Raw genomic sequence first — 13,347 nt, 5'->3', positions numbered from 1 at the left:
CACATATTACTCTGCAGGAGATCCGTTTGCTGCTGCTAAAGAAGTGTAATATGTTTGAGCAGGAAGTTAGAAGGTGATGTTCTTTGATAAAGCTCCACGGTGCTCTCCAGAGTGTTCACGGCTGCCAACAGATACTGCGGAGTTAAAGGCGCAGCTGCCTGATCCTTTTCAACCTGGTGTGTGTTTGTCATCTACAAAAGATCTCCCGCAGCGCAATAGAAGGCCTTCAGACTGACGATAGATGTACATTTCTTGGATCTGATGTCTTGCTTTAATTGTCTCTGCAGGTTTTCTGAAACTCTGGGGTTGTTGGTGTGGCCAAATTTTCCCTGGATTTGACTGGTAAATTCAGAAGACTGAAGCCCAGGCTCACAGTCTACCTTTCACGGAGGCCCAGCCGTGAGAGGACTGAGGAAGGCACGTGGCGGATCATGACGGCCGACAAAGAGAAGGAGAGGGAGAAAGAGCGCGACAGAGACAGGGACCGGGACAAGAGGGAAGCGGGGAAGTCCCGGCGGCAGGACGGGGACCGGGGCGACCGCGAGAGCGAGAGCTCCAGGCCGCGGCGGAGCTGCACGCTGGAGGGCGGCGCCAAGAACTATGCAGAAAGCGAACACAGCGAGGACGAGGACAACGACAACGGAAGCACGGGTGGAGGCAGCGGCACGGCCGAGGAGGCCGGCAAGAAGGGCAAGAAGAAGACGCCCAAGAAGAAGGCGCGCTACGAGCGCACAGAGAACGGAGAGATCACGTCCTTCATCACAGAGGATGATATTGTTTACAGACCCGGAGGTAGGTCTTCATCACAACACCTGACCTGTGACCTCTTTCTATAGTTTTGTTCCCAATTTGCTGATTAAACAGAGCCTTAAGAGTGACCACTTACATCCCCCTCTGTTATTATCTGTCATAAAATAATTTTAGGATAAAACCCTTTAATCCGTGACCGACCGGCGACCTTTGCAGGATGTATTCTTGCCTCGCTCTGCTAGGATGAGCTTTGAAAGCTCCTACAATCAGAATAAAGAATTAACAGTGGTTAACTGCAGAATCAATGATAATCTGTCTTCAAGTACCCTGCAGATTTTTGCTAGTAGATTTTCATGACCAGCTTCACCTTTTCCCCCTCAGCTTCCCTTTATTTTACCACATTGCCGTGTTCCAAAAAAGTGAAAGAATAATTAAATGTTGCCATGGTAGTGACACCTTCGCTGCAGAGGTAGCTCCAACAGCTGATGCACTCCCTCAGGCTAAAGGTCTGATGTATCATACAATCAATTCCAGGCTGACCCACTCTGAGCTTTGTCTTGGGCTAAGTCAATAAAGCAAAGTGGTGCTTCACTAGCTGATGTGATAGTGACTGTATCAATGATTAGAGTGCTAAGACATTAGCAGAATCCTCCTGATGCTGGATGTTTTCTATTTCAATCACGATAGTCAGTGCGTACAGATAAAGAGCAATAAGGACAGTCTCATACTTCAATGTCCCAGTCGACACCAATTGGTCTGTATAAGAGCTGAGGCGCTACTGGAAGCTCGTGCTTCCCAAACACAGTTTGCAGTTTGTCAACACGGACGATCCTCTACTGCAGGACCTCCTGCTGCCTCCTCTACTTATTGTTTAAGCGATGAGTGCGTGTGTGCACGCGTCACTGTTAGCAGCCTTCTTACAATCAGATTTGATGTGTGCAGCTTAGTCAGGCACAAAGCCTGCAGTGGATTATGCTTTACTAAATGCTAAATCCGTTTACAGCCGTCTAGTGACACACAATATGTAAAACTGACCACCCTCGGAGAGGGATTTGTGCTGACTGAGGGAATCGTTTATTAAAAAGCAATACAGAAAACAAAACCTTCTGATTACTTTGGAAATTAGAAAAGGGCAGAAATGATAAAGGTGAGAGTGTCACCGTGATTAGCCTGTCTATCCTTTGATTATGGCTTCGCTAAGCTTTGGTGCACATTGATCCGACGGGGACAGGTAGATAAAGAAATCTGTGAGGCCAGTGGACAGACCGGCAGCTAAATGTAGCTCTGTTAGCTGTGTTGTCGTGGCCCAGCTCATTATACGGTCAGCTGATGGAGCAAACAAACCGATGCGGCGCACACAGGCGCTTCAGATCGATGTGTACCCCGTGGCCGAGTTCTCGCCGTTTCCACAGGCACAGCCAGACACCTTCAGAGCCTTTTTTAAAAAATATATATATATTTACTCCTCCACCCCCTCTCCCCAAGCACCCGACGCCACCCCAGATTATAGATCCTCCCCCTAGAGATTATACACACTGCCACAGGGGGGATCAATAGGAGACACCCAGAAAGCTCAGACACACAATGTCTGCAAGCAGAAATGTGAAACATCACGCTTAAATCAGCTTGTTTTAGGTCTTTTTTTCCTCTTTTTTGGTCTTCTTTAAGTTTTTCTGTATCTGTATTTTTCTTTTCTTCAGACACCGGGATAATGTGTCTCAGCAGGCGTTAGACTGGTTTATTCGGCAGCCAAGAGCCTTTGGGCTACCACTTAATTAGCATAGCACGTCCGCTCTGCTAGAGAGGATAGCACAATTTCCAGTGAAGCTAAGATGAGGGACAGACCTTCAGAGTTGTATTAGGAACATAACGGTGTGAATCTGTAGGATCTCTCTCACTGAGAAGATCTATTTAGAAGGAGCTCTACATGTTCAGCCCTCTCTCCCCACGCTGGAGACTCTGGGAAAAGGGCTTTTTTGAGAAATCCAACCACCTGCCGACTGCTAAATGAGAAAGCGTGGGCTAGCCGAGAGGGAAAGGAGAGGAGGGGGTGTTGTCAAAGAGCCTCTGTTCTCCCCGAGGAGCTCAGTCAGCTGTAGGCTTGCCCCATTGTCGAGCCGATGCTATCGCTTGCCAGGTATTTCCCACTGAATTTCCTCGGAGAAGTGGGGAGTGTTTTCGGGTTTGCGGATGAGGAAGGAGAGTTAACGTCAAGGGTTTCTGCTTGTGCTTTGAGGCCGCGAGATTCTTGTTACACCACTCTGCCGGGAGCGGCTCAGCAGGAAGTGGCATAAAGGGACTGGTCATCGGCTGGTCTCCTGGGCAGCCAGTGGTGGATCAGTAATAACAACAGCCCTTCTCCAAAGCTACACGGCCCTCCAGTCCTGCTCCTGCGGTTCTATTATTACATTCCTTTTGCTATTTAATTTTAGGATCAGTGCAACCGGGGGGGGGGGGGTTAGCTTTCTGAAAGCTGCGTGCTGCTCTCTTGCGCTGTGTTTGCATGCCTGAGCATTTGAGCGTGTTTGTTCAGCCAGTTTGAGCCAAACACTTTTAACAATGCAGGTGCATCCTGTTTCACGGCCAACCTTCACCCGGACTGAAATACTGCGGGTTGAGCAGCGCCTACTGTGCTTCATTCAGTGCAAGGCGGCTGTTTCTGTGGACGCTAGGTGTGTTTTTGATTAGACACGCTTGGCGGCTGTAATGGCCGACTGAACAATGAGCTACAGCAGGGAAAATTGCTGCATGTGCGCACGTATCGGTTATGAGGTTGTAACACAGAATATCCCATCACTTCATCTCGGCTGTGACGGTGTGGCCATTTGGGTTTCATCGCCACGGAGACGCGCTCAGTGCCGCAGCAGCCAACGTTTGGCTAGTTCTGTGTGTGCAGAGGTGGGCTGGAAACTTACCCGTAATCACGCCGTAACAAGAAAAAACGCATCCAAATAATCAGCACCCTCCCTTAAAATAATCACCCACCCCACCCCCTTTTAACACACACTCGCCACAGCTAACCCTGCCCCTTTCCATTTCTCCACTTGAGTGAGGAGACCCACTTTCAGATGCACAAAATGGCAGGAATGTTTAACCAGTCAGGCAGACCCTGGAGGAGCCATGCGGCTCGCGAACACCCCACTCTCACCCACCCGACCTCCCCCAGCTCTTTTCCATTCACAAACAGAGTTTGAAGCGTTAATTTGGTTTTAACTTTCACATTCAGCCGGATTCACAGTAACACCCTCAGGGTGGTAGACTTTTAGTACTCCAGATGAATTTCAAATATGCTTTTGACATTCGAAGAATAGACGCACTCGCTGTCTGCAAATGATTAAACTACATCCCTGTCTGTTTTTCCTCCCACCACCTATCGTTTTCCCTCTCTGGCTGGCTGTTCCTTTCACTCGCTGATGTGCTCTGGGGTGTAGACGCGACGATGTAGCCTCTCTAAATTAATTTCGAGACAAGGTGAAGGAACACTGAACCCCAATTCCCTCGATTTGACTCTTCCAAAACATGTCATCTAATTCAGATTAGTCGCTTTTGTTCTTGGCCCTCCCCCACTCCTGCCTGCCCTCCCTTCCTCCTCTACCCTCCTCTCTCCATCTCGGTACGCCCATGCGCACACACTCACACTCACACACACACACACACACACACACACACACGTTCAGAGTGTTGCTCACAGATCACACAATAGCACTGATGGATATTTTCATTCATGTTATCTTGTAAATGACTTCCAGGGACGCTGTAGAGGAGGGAGTGAGAGAGAAAAGCGAGAAGAGGGCAGCAGTGAGAGAGATATAATGTGTCACTCAGAGCCAACGATAGCAATAAACCCTCCCCCCCCACACAGAATGGCTCTTTCAGCCCACAGCCGATAACAAGCCCACTCTGGGGTTACATGCATATATGCACACCTCAAAAAACACACACACTTGCACACACCGGCCCCTCTGCAAATCAAATGGTTTCCCGGGTGTCAGAGTCATTTAATATCCCTGCAGCTCCTCTTTCGCCCTGTTCACGGTAAGAAAAACCACAGCCCGATCGATAATTCTGTTGACACAAACAAACAAATAACAGATGACAGCAACGCCAGTCAGCGAATAAAAGCCACATATTTTATTTTTTCCGCTCTGGGTAAACTGATGCTTAGGAACAGCTCAGTGTGTGTTTTGGTGGAATTTAGCGCCTGCAGGCTAAGTTGTCAGTGTAAATCATACCGTTGTTTTTCCCCCTATCGTTTTTTCCCCCTCAATCAAACCTTCCATTGTTGCAAAACACGGCCTTCCTGGCCCCGTTAGGGTGTTAGCGTCTGCAGGAGGTGAAACCAGCCTTGGCTGCAGGCCGATGGCCAGTTCCTGCACTTTCATGTGGACAAACGGTCAGTTTTCACAGCCTGCAATCAATTCCTCGATCAATTCAGCGTGGGGAGCCTCGGCCGCGTTAACTGGTGACTGAACCCTGTTATTGTCCTGCGTTTGGGATTGTTATGGAAATCAGATTTTCGGCGTGGTTTTATTAATTCCAACTGTAAAACCGTCGCCCTAACCTCCACCGACGCCGTCTCCTCCCCTCACAGCGGCGGAGGTGGGTTTTTGTCTTCTGCAGCGTAAGTGTTTTTGTTAAGAAGACGGGGGTTCACGACCCGGCCATAGCTCCAGTCACATCCAATTTAAGCGCTCGGCCGGGTCAGTGGAAAGGGTTATGTCATTTCCTGACATATTCAAAGATGAGTAAGCACACCGAGGGTGGGCCAGTGAACATACGAAGGTGCAGTAGAGAGCGACAGTGACTGGGAGCATAGTTGGAATGAGGTTAACACCACTGCTCGCCGCTGTATAAATGGAGTGGAACAATAACTTGATTCCCCTTCGGCGTAATGTTTGCTTTGGAAAGGCATCCTTGTAGCGCTCCAAAAGTCCTTAATCCTATTACTCGCATTCCAAATTTTACTCGGGAAGAAAAAAAAGAATGTCTTTTAAACAGAGGTAACAGCAGGCAGAATAACACCCTGCTGACTCCAGCTCCACCTCACAGCTCTGAAATCTTTATAAAAGATACTTCCTTTTGTTTTTCTGTTTGCAGATTGTGTGTACATCGAGAGCCGGCGGCCCAACACCCCCTACTTCATTTGTAGCATTCAGGATTTCAAGCTGGTGAGTACATTTACACTTCCTGTCTCGTCACCCCCGACGTCCTCGCGTCCTCCCGCTGACCCCACATTCACCCGCCCGCTTTGTGCGTGTGTGTGTGTGCACTTGTGTGTGTGCTTGTCTATGTGTCCCAAGCTGAGAAGAGAATACCGCTGTTGTTCCAGTGAGCAAACACAGCCGGGAAATCAGATTCGGTGCCGTGCGCACCTTAACTGGGGGCTGTCAGTGCACAGTTTGACATTGTGAATTTAATATACACCTGAAAATGTGTGTTGTTCTGCTCTTTGTCAGTTTGTGAGCATTGTAGTATTTAAAATAGTAAATGGATCGTAAAACGTGATCTGTAAAAAGTCGGACTTCCCCTCTACTAAATTTGGTCTTGCAGTGAAACCAATTTGCAGCATTTAACACTTCTGTAATGTGAGGTTACTGAATCTGCACATAAAATTCTTTGTGAGATCGGAGTCATTTGTATGCAGTTGTTCTTGAGGGCGCGTGGAAAGGTAAATAGCCCTCAGAGATCCAGGCTTGGATATCAATCACCTTTGCAAAGCAGTGACAGGGTAATAATGCCTGTAATGGAAAAAGAGATGTTTGTCAATGCACTTAATCGATTTAATGAAGCAGACATTCACCAGTTTAAAATAGATTTTCATAAGCTAATGTGGCCAAATTGCCTTTTTTGCTGAATACAGAAAGAAATTAGTTTTTGATTCACCGACCGATCCGTCCTCCCCCTCTTTCTGACTCCTTTGGAGAATGTAGCACATTTTGTGTGCAGATTGGCGAAAATATGTGTTAAATGCGCGAAAACCGAAATATGTAAATGGATGGGTCGCACGAACAAATTGCTTCTGAAGCCGCTGCATCAAGCTTTGTCTGTGTTGTGGCGCAGCGGTTGTCTAAGCAGAGCGTGGAGGGCTGGAAGAGGGGCAACCAGCCCCCGGGGGGTTTAAAATAATGGCTGTGAGAAGGCTGGGGTGATGATGGGAGGTCAGACCACACAGGCTCCTTTAGAAAACAAACACCCCACCTAATTTATAGATATACGTGTGTGAGATATCCACATCTGCATGTGTTCCACGTGTGCACATGAGTGTTGAGGGCAGTGCTTTCATGCAGGGGGGGGCGGGGGTTTAAGGTGAGCTTTAGCTGCTGTAGAGGGAAAGACGGTCATGCCTCCGCAGCAGCGGGACATTAAGCGGATTGCAGTCCGAGAGTGCTGAGGATGGCAGGAACCCGTGCACGCACACGCGCCACAACGGCACAAAAAGCCACGCACCTGCACCTTGATTAAGAGCGCCAGAGAAGGTCCGGGGTCAGACAGAGGTAATTGTCCAGGGAAGGACGGAATGCTGGCTCCATTAGCTGACCCCTTTCTGTTTTCTCCCGCTGCCTCTTGGCTCTTCTCTCTTTGGTGGCTCCCTCCCTCCCCCATCCATCTGTAATTAATGAACAGCCATCTGCATGCCTGGATGTGTTTGAGCAGACTGTACTCTTGTCCTCCTATGTTAAAACAACAAGCCCCGCTGGCTCTCTAAACAAGCAGGGGGGGACCACAAAGGGCCGCTTTTGTCTTTTATCTGTGTGATTTCGGGATCCATTGTTTAAAGCGCCATCTCTTAAACCAACCTCAGATTTGACCCATCTCCTCCCTCTCAAAGCGAATCTTGGTGTTGTGCCTTTGGGAGGAAAAGAACGTTCACCCACGTTTTTGTTGGGGGGGCTTTTCCCAGCCATAAACGTTATCTCATTTCCTTCTCAGGCTGCACTAGATTGAAAAAGAGAGACAATGGGCGACTTGAGATCCATGACAGTGAATCACACATTAGACTTCACCTCAATCCCTTTATTTCTTGTCCTCTCGCCCCCTCCCCGCTCGCCTGTCCGACCCCCGCTTTCCTCTCGCCGCACAAAATATCGATCAACCCCCTGTCTGCGCGAGTGCGGGGCTGTGGAGGCACAGCGCAGGGGGAGGAAATTTCAACGGTCTTGAACCAAACAACCTCATCAGTATTGCCCCACTTGCACCCGCCCCTCCCCCCCTCCCTCCCCCACGGTCTCTGGGCTGCAACAGTCTCAGTCGTGTACTTTATCTAATGACCTGTGAATCCAATTAGCGGTGTGTAGAAATCCTGAATGCAGCCATCAGTCTCGACGGCGAGGGGGCAGAGCGAGGATTGAAGCCTGCCTCTCCGTGTCATTACATCACTCTATAACGACGGGGCTCGTCGCGCACCTCTTCCTCGCCGCCTCCCGCGGCAACGCGTGCAGAACAGGTCGGCATCGTCTGGGTCATTTTAGGCACGGACGACGATCCACACCTCTGGTTTGTTTGCCCAAGTGCAGCAGGTGCGACGCCCACTGTAACCTCGGCAACATATTGATCCAGCCGTATAGATTTCACTCTCCTCCTTCCTCCTAAAATGTCCGCCAGCACGCAGTGGTGACCATCAGGAGGCCATTTTAACTGCCGACACAGAAACACAGAAGCGGCTCCTGTAACTCCAACATGTGAATAAAGCAGCGAAAATGAAGTGATTTGCCCAACTTGATAAGAAGGGGAACGGGTGGAACTGTCTCAGTTATTTATTTAGTCTATTATTATTCTGTCACCGTTCTTTTCTAGATTTATGAGTCACGGTGTTGTCACGCCTGTATTTTCACATTATTTACTGTCTCTGCATCCTCCCTATCGTGTGTGTACACCAGGATAAACCTCCTGACAGACCCCCGACTCATTGACCCCAGCTTCATCCTTTCTTTCCTTGATTGTCTCCTGTTTCTCCACTCCTGTTTCTTTCTACACCTCATTCACTTCTCATTCCCACTCCACCTTTTTTCACGTCGTGCCTTCCCTCCCTCCCTCCCTCCCTCCCTCCCTCCACCCCCCACCCCTCCCTCCACCACCATGTTCTCATTGTGTCCATGTCCTAGGTGTTCATTTACCCCCTTCAACCTCCCTCGCTGCCTATCTAACCTCATTTGCTGTTATTGGCCAAGTCAGCTGTGCCCCCCCCCCCCAACCATACCCCCTTCCTTCCTGCCTTCCCCACATCCCTCTTTCATACCCCCTCAGTTTTCTCCCAGCATCCTTATCCCCCTCCATCTTTTCACTAATGGAGTGATTGCAGCATTTCTCCCTCTGGGAACAGAGGATTGCGCAGCCCACTATGCCATCACACACTCACTCACACACACACACACACACACACACACACACACACACACACACACACAAACCCCCACATCCACTTCTTCCTCTCATGGACATTTAATTAGATGCCGTGTACAATGCAGTTATCGTTCCAGGAGTCCAGCTCATATGTTGCTGCCCCGATCAGCTTAAGAGGATGAGGGATTTGGTTTTGTCATATAATCAGTATATTGTGTCTCCATGTGTGTGCAGGCGTGCGTATTATTCAGCTACCATATGTGCGATTTCACCTCCCTGGTAAATAAAGGAGAAAGCAATTCTGACGCTGGCTCTCTAGATCAGCTTGAGCTGCATTTCTCTACATTTCCTGCTCTTTTTAGATTCAAACTGCAAAATCAGCAGGTAATTGGGAAATGATGAAAACAATTAAAGTACGTTTTCACTTAATGGTGTGACACCTCAATTATTTTTGGACCTGTAATGAAAAACTCTGTGCAGCTTTAATAACCCACCCTGTTTTTATCAACCACATTAAAATTTGCAGAGCAGCTTTTCTTTTGTCCGTGAAGTTTATCCAAATACAGAGGATATAAAGTGGTGGTGGGAAATTTGTAATATATATATGATATTTTAAGGACACAATTCCAATTATTTTATATATCAGTAGGCCATATTTGGGTTTTAACAAAAAAAATGAAAGCATATGTGGTGATCATATTTCCCGCAACGGTTTCCTGATTATGTTTTTATTATAAAGCTGTTTGAAATTAAATCCCTGATTAACAATGTTTGATAAAGATGCAAATACATGTGCATAAATAATCATTAATATGAGCGCTTATTAGGTTTTCTGGAGAGAGCGGTCCTAATGGAATCTGAAATGCTAAAAATTAGCCTAACAATGAGATCCACTGGCTGAGTCGCTCAGGGCAGCCTGTTCTTTGCATATTCAAATCAGCCCAAACAAAAAGCTTAATGTGGAGTGGAGTGCAGTGTTGGTTAGTCAGTGTTTCATTGTTTTATGTGTTGCTGATGTTAAACCTGCAGCTGTAAAACAAAGGAAGGATGTGAGAATGTATCGCTCAGACTGTAACCACAGACGCTGCGGTAGGATGCCGACTACACATGTGTCAACTGCCTTTACGCTCCTCAGCAGGCTGACTTTTTCCCCTTTTTATATCAGCCAATTTCTCCCCCCACGACCCCCACCTCCCCGCTCCCGCCCCCATCGAACATTTTGAAATGCAATTATAGATCAGTGAGCACCGCCATCAGTCGCGCTTCTTGTTAATATTTATCAAGTGGAGCCATAACCATCTCTGTGAGAGGGGCGCTACCCTCATTAAGGGCATTGGCGGGTGCGCGAGCGCTCATGCGCACGTGTGTGTTTTCCCGTCTCTCCCCTTCTTTTATTCCTTGGTCCATTCCGAGTCTGTCAGGGAGCTGCTAACAGACCCAAACGCGCTACGTGCTGCGTTTTGTGCTGTCCTGAGTGTTTACACGTGAAGCAGAGCTTTTACACGCGCACCGAGGCATCGGGTGGCGTAGCCTGCTGCCAGCTCCTTGATTTAAGATTCTGCCGCTAATGCTCCCCACTCAATAGCAGTCGCCTCTCCCCAGCCCTCAACACCACGCACGCCCTCCGGACAAGTTCGCCAAAACTTAAAGCAATTTAACCACGACACAAGAGCTACTAAACACCAGCTCTGTCACACACAGACCCAAGGAAAATCACCCAGAAGTGGTGGAGACACCCAGGCCTCTGTAAAATAAGTTTACACACTTTCTGATTTTTAAAAAAATATATGAATTCTGCTCTTATAGCTTGACTTATTTTGAAAAATGGTCTTACACTTGGAGCGTTCGTAAGAGTTCAGGCCTGCTCTCAGCACTCGCATTGATTTTTCCCCAGTATGACCATCGATTAGTGTTCCTGTAGGAGGAGGAATTCACCCACTACTCCTGCTATCCAGTCTTATCTCTTTCAGCAAACTGGAACTATAGATCAAGCTGCCAATTAAAAAATAAATACAATTGACATTGGGTCTGTTAGCATTCGAGTTTGCTTCAAATCCAGACTTAAAGTTGAGAAAGAGCGAGTTCCTCTGGCAGCGTCAGTTTTTTAGCTGCATGTATTTTCACATCTCTGGTACAACCACACAGCTCTTCAGAGAGGCGGCTTGGATTGATTGTCCACACGAGTGCAGTAATGAATATATACAGCGGTATAAATGCCGTTGTTGAGATAACAACACTGCTCAGACGCGGAGATGCTAAGAGGTTGCATTCAGCTCCACTCATGGGTATAAATCCAAATCTCTCTTTAGTTCCTGGCTTCTACCTGCCCCGATATCTCTGTCTTTATTGGACTGATAACACTTTATTTCTCTAAACCCTGGCTGCCCTCCCTGTGCATTACCCAAACGCTGCTATGGAAACAACTTATTTGGCCAAAAGGAGCTCTTTCTCCCAGATAGAGGCGCTGGAAGAGAGTATAGAAAGAAACCAAATCAGAACTTTAGAAGTATGACGGTCTTCCCAGATGTGCCTCCCAGAGAGGGCGGCCTCCGGACGGTAGGGTCAAATCCAGCAGCCATAACATTTCCCCAACACTCTTAAAAGGTTCAATCAACAGCTACATAATTCAGCATGCTCACGCCCCCTCCCGTCCTCCCCGATTGCATCAGTTTTTAGTTTCCTCGGCTCGTGTTCGTGTCTCATCCTCTCGGAAGAATGCAGAGCTGTCACGGGACGACATCTAGGACATGCACCCAAGTGTTAATTTCATCTTTACGCAGCGGCTTTCTTTCGTTGTCGACACCAGAGTCATCAAAGTACAAAATAAGCGGGGTCGTGGAAGAGGAATACAAATATAGCAAAGGAGATATGGCCACCTCAGACATCCCAACATGGTGGTCGCTGATAAAATGACGACAGGGCGCGTTAAATTCCCTGATTGTGTCTTCCTGTGGAAAAGGAAACACTCCCCTCCTCCTTGGGGAGGTGACTGTAAATCAGAGGGGGGGGGATCTCTGGAGCAGGCAGATGTGTTTAGTGCCTCACAGTCATCCGCCATGAATGGATGTGGCGGTGAACAGCCGGAATTATTTATTACAGGTTGCTTGAGTAAGAGTGTCAGCGGTAGAATCTGGGAAAGTCTTTTATGGAGACGGTCTTGTGTTTGTTCCGACTGCAGCAACCAGACGCTAAAGACATCTGTGCGCATGGGTCAGGCTTTAATTGGATTGGCCGCCGCTCTGGAAATGGGCGGCTAATTTCAGCCCACCCCCTTGTTCTTCACCTACTTTACATTTTCACTGTTCCATTTCTCTCTCTTTGTTTCCTCCCCTTCTCCACCTAACTGGGTATTCAGAGATGCTGGCTGTAATTTCCAGCTTGTCCAATGTGTGACACACCAGTAATAAAAAAAACAACACAGAAACCGGGGAGTCATCGCCATCGACGGGGAGATTTACAATGGTATCGAGTTCACACTCTTCCAGCAGGGGCCCTCTGCGGCCCCCTTTCCTCCTCTCCGTGTTAAACGAACACATGTTGCAAATTAGCCGTGGGAGGGAGGAAGGGAAACGGGGGAGGAAGAGCAAGAGAACAGACACAAGAGAAGGAAATTTCAGGGATTGCTGTGAGGTCGGAGGAATGTCTGCACTCCTTACCTCGCACGGCCTTAAAACAACAGCAAGATGGCCACAGGCCGCCACCCCCGGCAGCCGCGCTGCCGCACCGCTGCCGCCTCGCGCGAGCCCGCTGACATTTTGTACATGTGCTACAGATCGAGCCGCAGCTCGTTTTTATCTCCTCTGCATCTCTTTGTGCTTGTTGAGCTAATGCAGCACATCTGGCTCGCGCGCTCTTTCATGAGGCAACGCTCAAACGAGACCTTTCTGAGATCTCAAGCAGAAAAAGCTTTCACGGGGACTTAAACCCATTTTATTCTGTGCGCAGTCAAAAAAAACACCCAACCAAAACTCGCATAACAGAACCAAGATTGCGTTTCAGGCTGGACGATATCGTTAGGTGCGTTTCCGTTTCCACCTGCTGCGGCAGCGGCCGTGGTTGCGTGCGCTCGCATGGGCGAGTCACAAGTGCGTTTGGCTGTTTGTCACCAGGAATGGGCCGCACGCTGGTGAGACTGCAAGTTCTCAGAGCCGCTTCACCACACACAGCTTCATCTGCTTTACACACAGATGTTTGTGGAATTTCTTGCGCCATGTAGCCCCCCCCCCCCCCCCACCAAAAGCACCAACACTTTGGACC

The 13,347-nt window shown here is 48.4% G+C and overlaps 1 protein-coding gene across 5 annotated transcripts in view; it reads left to right on the top strand.

Annotated features, from left to right (window-relative positions):
- The window catches only part of rerea (arginine-glutamic acid dipeptide (RE) repeats a), a 90,244-nt gene that overhangs the window by 37,729 nt on the left and 39,168 nt on the right, over positions 1-13,347 (top strand). For all 5 annotated transcript variants that reach the window (XM_057039852.1, XM_057039854.1, XM_057039855.1 and 2 more), the window contains 2 exons: positions 288-792; positions 5,848-5,918. In XM_057039852.1, the coding sequence (XP_056895832.1) occupies positions 432-792; positions 5,848-5,918 (432 nt within the window). In that variant the 5' untranslated portion in view covers positions 288-431. The remainder of the gene's footprint in view (positions 1-287; positions 793-5,847; positions 5,919-13,347) is intronic.

Source organism: Takifugu flavidus, chromosome 8 (genome assembly GCF_003711565.1).
Source record: "Takifugu flavidus isolate HTHZ2018 chromosome 8, ASM371156v2, whole genome shotgun sequence".
Taxonomy (NCBI): domain Eukaryota; kingdom Metazoa; phylum Chordata; class Actinopteri; order Tetraodontiformes; family Tetraodontidae; genus Takifugu; species Takifugu flavidus.
The sequence above is the reverse complement of the archived record's forward strand: the minus strand, read 5'-3'. Positions and strand labels throughout refer to the sequence as shown.